Raw genomic sequence first — 6,488 nt, 5'->3', positions numbered from 1 at the left:
AAAAGAGAGCAGACTTTAAAATCAATAAAGCAAGATATTATTAAATTTTCTCTCTACTTTTGCTTACGATTTCAAATGTGAGTGTCTGCAGTAGCTCAGACGTGTATGTCTACTGTGCTTTCATGGACGTCCCCATAAACATGGGATGCTCATACCAGGAAAGTTTGGGAAACCTGCCTTTCAAACAAGGTCAATCTTTTCTAACCAGCGTACCATATAAGCAAACAGAGCAAAGGTTTCTTGACAGGCAGAAAAAAAAAAAGGTGCAAAAAATGAAAGCAAGAAAACAGAGCGAGAATTAACAAAAACCCAGGAAACTTTCAAGTAGGCCCAAACTTAAACTGCAAAATCTAAGGGTTCCCTCACTAACTGGTTCTCTATTTATCCTAATGCGAGTGATAGACATGGGGCATATGCTGTGCTTCTAGATCAGCACCACTACAGAACTACACGGATCTGGCACTCCCCGAGATGACAACATAGTTTCCAGAAACCCAAAAGAAGCCAGATTTGGCAGCATCAGGGATCCATGCTGGTGGCTGGGAGAGAAGTCAACCTAAGTGAAAAAATTAGTCAAAGAGGCGACTGGGTAAAAAACTGCTGATGGAGAAAGGTGGATGGGATAGATCTCAACACCTCAAGAGAAAATAAAAGAGAGGAAGTCTTGAGTCTGAGCCAAGACCACCTGCTTTCACATTTGTCCAAGCACTTAAACATTTAACAAACTATCTGTCCTGAGCCGAGAAGCTTGCTAACTGGCATCTCAAAGGAAGTCTTGTTCCCCGTATGCAGTTATTTCTACATTTTAGCAAGCCCAGGTATGGCAGATCTTCAGAATGTCCAGAAATATGGTACCTTCTCTGCAGCCAAAGGAAAGCCTTATGAAAGAAATCCCTTATTGCTGTCTAGAAGATAGCAGATACTCTGACAGTATATGCCTGGTCATGTCTGGGTGGGAAGCCCCCGTATAACTTATATCAAAGTGACAGGGGAAGAGGGAGGCAGGCAGCAAGCTCTGGAACTCTTCCTTAGGCTACTTCCAAGGTGGCTTTTGATCTTGTCCTCTTTTTTCTTCTTACGTGTGAGCTTTCTCTATTATTTTTCAAAAATACAGGTTTAAAAGCAGCAGAGAAGATAAATTAAGGGGATACTCTATTGATTATACAGTATTTGATATGTATAGACTGCCAGAGCCAATAGGATCTGAATATATAGCTTTGCTTGATATGATTCTTTTCTTTTTTTTTTTTTGAGTTGAGTTTCCCATCGTAGGTTAGAACATAACATTTAGTATTAGATCTAACCCAGAAAGTTAAAGTGTGTTTCAGTCTGAGGTAGCCTGTCTCCATTTATTTATTTTTTATTTTATTTTTATTTTATTTATTTATTTATTTATTTATTTATTTATTTATTTAGGTGATTCAACAGATAGCTGGCAGCCCTTCAGTAGCTAATAATCCTGGAGAGGGACTCCAGTGATATGAGAGAGAAATCAAACATGAAATTACAGAGACGAGTTCTAGACCCCTATAGAAGAAAAGGGCTTGGTTTTCAAAAGACCCATAAAGCCATCTTCTCCCGAGTGGTAAGAATATCCCACAAAAACAACAAAGAGCTTTATTGGAAGTTAAATATGAAAGGGATACTACAGACATTCAGGGGGCAAGAAAGCAACCAGTCAGGCCCAGCCACCCGGCCCTCCCTCAGCCAGAGAAAACAAGATTCAGAACCCTGAATCAGACCGTTAGAAATCTTGAGTACTAACTCTGACTCTGGGAATATTGTGCAGCCTCGGCCTCTCTGAACCGCCACTGTTTTGTCTATGTAAGAAGGATTATATTTGATCAACTTTTCAGGGTTGTTATATGGACAAATGAGAGTTTTTAAAAAATGTTTAAGTGTTTATAAACATTGTACAGCACTATACACAAAAAGGAGCAAAAGAGTAAGGGGAAAAGGGATGGTTCTGAAGATACCTGTAAAGAATTTGCCTAAATATATAGCAATAAACAACCTAAGTCATTGGGGACATTGGTTTGGGGCTTGCCTCCTTCTGTGAAAGAGAAGGAGCAAAAATGAGGCTCCTTAGGAATGAGAAAAAGGGAAAGGTCACATTTTAGTGTTTAGGTCAAGTGTTTGCCACTTTAAGGGAAAAAAAAAAAAAAAAAGCCTAGAATATGACTGAACAATCCAGTCCCCCACCCAATGAAGCATCAATGGAAGCATTCATACCTCAATCTGTTTGTGGTTGTAAGAGTGGCCACCACCATGTTCAAAGGTGTCCAAACTCCTGCCAAAACGGTCACTTAGGCCCTTTAGCCTTGGGTTAATTTGTGGGTGGGAGACATGACCCTTCTGTTTAGTAGCATATTCAGAAAAAAAAAAAAAAAAAAGACAAAACATACTGTCAGAACTCATGAAACAGAACACATATTTCTAAATCCAGGGTACTGACCACACCAAAGAATAGAAAGTAGAAGGCTGAGGACCCAGACACTGTCTTTCATAGAAACTTGGTTATAGGATCAAGCAATGGTACTGGTTTCGTACTTCTGCCTCTGACTGGAGAAGACACTCTAGCATAGCTATATGGAAAAGGAGACACAGATTAGGTTTATTATGAGGGAGGTTTCTTTTTAGATTTTTCCAACTGCGGTGAGTTCCAGTGTTAGCAGTGGGGAAGGTGAAGTTTTGGAAGAGAGGTAGGGCTGTTGCCCCTGTTAGGCAAAATGTCTAGCTCTGCTAGGCAGTCCATAGTCGGTAACATTGTCCCGGCTTTCCGGTTGAGGCTTATGACAAAAACTCAGAGTACTGCAAAAATTATTTATTTGCAGACCCAATTGAAAAGGCTCACAGTGATGTTTTTTCATGGCAAAATATCTGCACATTTCTTATATTCAAGCCATAGAGGGAACAGCAAAGAAGAAAAAAAATGCCTAGCCAGATGCTATTCCCTTGTAAGAAAACTCAAAAATACTCACAGTAAATTATAAGAATAAAAGACTATCTTTATACTCCCCACTGTGTTGAAATTCAAGTTCTTCACTACCACATACTTTCTAACTGTTCAAATACTGACAGTTTTACCATTATTTTAATGATATTATCTTTTTGTTTTTGTTAAAATGTATATTCATATTAAAAGTCAATTTCCCCTTAAAATGGCAGTGCTAGAAGGGTATAAAGATCACCTGGTCCTATTGTAAACCCCTCACTTGACTGTGAAGAAGATAAGGTACCAATGATTTTTTGTCCAGCTTCCAAAACACTTTCTCCCCCAGTTTTGCATTATAAGTACAGAACCCTAACCCCGAATGTGGTGGGATGCCATGCCCGGACTTTTGGCTTGGCATGAAGCTAAAGATGAGAGGGAGGGTACACATATTCCAGAGCAATATGTTGACATTTTACCAAACAGTTAAGGTAATCTGGTGATAACAGCCCCTAGTCTATAAGCTGCAAGAAGGAAAATACCCAACATTGTTTTCTGTTTTGATGTTTATGTGTAAAAGATCATCTGGACATAAATGGAGACGTGGATGGAAAACGGATAAGGAAAAAGCTACCATATCCAATAGTGGCAGCCAGCAATAAAAACAAAACAAAACAAAACAAAACTGTAAAACCATTAACTCACCTGATAGAAAATATAGAGGTCTAAGCCATACTATCATTTTGCCTTTAAAAATACTGAAATTGGCAGTTTTCTATTTTCTGTATGGTAAGTACACAAGGTGTTAATCCTTCTAGGCTATGCTTAAAAATTATTTAACATTCAGGCCATTATTTAGCATACAGCTGGTTAGCAGTTTTCCGCTAAAGAACTGGCTGGTATCCCACATTTTTTTCTTCTGGCACTTACCTGGAGCTGCAAAGGGCTGAGTCCAGAAGTAGCAGCAGCTGCCATTGTTGACGAAATGAACTGCACAGGGTAGTTATCACCTGTCGGAAAGAACAATGCATACAGGTTTAGACAATGCACAGGGAATCGCAGCAGACAAGTACAAACATGGTCCTTGGATTGCCTGAGCTTTACAACATTGCTCTAAGCCCAAACATCTGCAGAAACAAAAGGCTTAGTTGGGCATAGACTTGCAGTGCCGCCTTGGAACTTTTTGTTAACAGATAGCTGGTAGGCAAACTGGCAAAACATGAATGTAATGTTAAAAAAATTAAATGTGCAATTCAAGCATGTTCACTCCATTAGAAATCTTGTAATACATCATTTTTTTAAGAGTAAAAAAAGTACCTTAAAGCCAGGCTGACACTCAGTTCACTGAGAAAGTATTAAGGTTTTTATGTTGAAACAACAAAAAGTTTTGGCTTGGTAGGTAAAGCAGAGTATTAGAGTCCAAAAAAGATTATGAGCTATTGACTGTCCATAACCCTAAACTTTCTTTTATAAAAAATAAAGAAAAAATTTTAAAAATGCAACCTCTTCAATTTGATAGGGGTGAGAAGGAAGCTAATCTTATCTGCCCACATTCTGTGAAATGCCTGGTATATCCGCAAGAGTGGAAACCATAGTTTTCTGGATTAACTTCTGGTGGAACCGAGTACAGAATCATGCACACGAGGCACTTCTCACTTATTCTTCGATAATGCTTTGATTAAATAGCCACACATTTTACATGGGATATCTGCATTACAAGTCTGATAGAGATTGAGCATGCCTCAGCAGAGATCAACACCACATCTTCACGTCTGCCTCCGTGCCACTCCTAAACAGGGGAATGGAGGACCTTCTGTGACCTGAGAACACAGGCTGTGTGCGGCGACGTGAAGAACCAGGAGAAAGTCATGAGGAACGTATCCTGATAGTGGTGACTGAAATCAAAATTAATACTCGTGCATATATTACACAATATCAGTGATTTAATGGAGTATCACTTTGGCTGCAGCTACTTATTTAAAGTCAGTGTTATGTACTATCTCTAGGCTATATTTTAATAGGCTGTTCCTCCACACATTTTTGACATTTATAATAATCATGCTGTTTTGCATGAACTTTTCTACACTGAAAGCTGAATGTAATAATGAAGAGACAGTGTAGAAAGAATCACAGCAATAAAGGTAGCCAAATGGAAAGCAATAAAATCTCTTTTTTTTCCTGCACGGACACTAACACCTGGAGCCTTCGTGATGCTCCCTTCCCCCCCACCCCTTCCTGGAGCTCATCCTACTTGCCACACCAAGTGCGCCTCAGCGGGCCCAATGTAAATGTTAAGTTGCTTTCACTTTTAACAAATTGTTAGCTTCTAATCGACACAGTCCCTTTGCATCATATCCATAATACCTCATCAGACCATTGAGCACAGTGTGTGCTTGTACACAGTCCAGTAACAATTGGCTTCTGATTGCATATGGAGCACTGCGACAATGCATTCACTAACACTAGATTGTGCTGGTCTCCTATGGAGTAATGTTCAAAATATCTGATCTTGTTTCTCCCCTTCCATGAGGTTGATTTTGGTTTGCAGGGCTACATGAGCTTTTTAAAAAGGATAACTAGGCCAAATTATTTTTTATAGTAAATGACTGTCGCTTTATGCTTAAATAATTCGGCTGATCTTCTTGATATTTAAACTAAATTATCTGAAGAAAGAATATCCTAATCTAAGTCAAATAGTATTTCTTTGGTTGATATCTTATCAGGTTAAAAAAAATCACAAAACGATACTGAATTAATGATGCTTCAAAAATAGGGGAAAAAAATCACCATTCCAACCATCAACATGGACTGCCTCCCGGAACATTTTAGAGCTGTTCTTTCTTTAAATATCATGCATTATTCATGCTAACTCTAAACCACAACCCCCCTCCCTGTAAGTTTAATACCAGTTGCTTTATTTGTACTAAAACATTTTTCATGTCAAACATATTTAAAAAAATCAAACTCTAAAAGAATTCCCTGGGGCACTCCTTTTTTCATAGCTGTCATGCTTCTATGCTATGAAATAGCTGATTTTTTTTTTATAGTTTTTGGCTTGCCAGTTAATTTATTACTATCTCTACCACACCCTGTAGTACTCTCAAGCTCACCTGCTGGCTACAAACAGCTTTCTTTCCACTGCTGACAAGCATATTTTTAAAATGTTTTTAACCTTTCTGCTGATTTGAATCTGTGTATCTGAATACAATCTTTCGAAAGCTATTTCTCCAGAACATATCACTGAATCAATACTAAAAGTAAAAATGAATACATTAGAGCAACAGCGTATATTACAGAGAATGATTAGAAGAAAGAGAAAAGGGAAGGGCAGGAGAGTGAGAAGAGAAGAGTGAAGAAGAGAACAGGGTTAAAAGGAGCAGAGAAAAATGTTAAGAGGAAGACGGATTTAGGGTATAGCAAAGTTTGATTTTTTAATAACAAAGTTATGTGCCTCACCCCCACCCCTTTAATTGTCTCTTTATAAGAGTCGGTCAAGTAAAAGTTCTCAGTGGCTGACTTGGCAAGAAATCAGTCAACATGTTGTAGCAATTTTTTT

At 38.4% G+C, this 6,488-nt stretch overlaps 1 protein-coding gene across 13 annotated transcripts in view; it reads right to left on the bottom strand.

Moving 5' to 3' along the window:
- The window catches only part of SOX6 (SRY-box transcription factor 6), a 584,292-nt gene that overhangs the window by 114,420 nt on the left and 463,384 nt on the right, over positions 1-6,488 (bottom strand). For 9 of the 13 annotated variants that reach the window (XM_081798524.1, XM_081798528.1, XM_081798525.1 and 6 more), the window contains 2 exons: positions 3,863-3,942; positions 2,233-2,355 (listed from right to left, as the gene is read on the bottom strand). In XM_081798524.1, the coding sequence (XP_081654650.1) occupies positions 2,233-2,355; positions 3,863-3,942 (203 nt within the window). The remainder of the gene's footprint in view (positions 1-2,232; positions 2,356-3,862; positions 3,943-6,488) is intronic. The other 4 variants (XM_081798530.1, XM_081798532.1, XM_081798531.1 and 1 more) reach the window with 1 other exon arrangement.

This window comes from Leptonychotes weddellii, chromosome 11 (assembly GCF_054177405.1).
Source record: "Leptonychotes weddellii isolate Sample4059 chromosome 11, ASM5417740v2, whole genome shotgun sequence".
Taxonomy (NCBI): domain Eukaryota; kingdom Metazoa; phylum Chordata; class Mammalia; order Carnivora; family Phocidae; genus Leptonychotes; species Leptonychotes weddellii.
The sequence above is the reverse complement of the archived record's forward strand: the minus strand, read 5'-3'. Positions and strand labels throughout refer to the sequence as shown.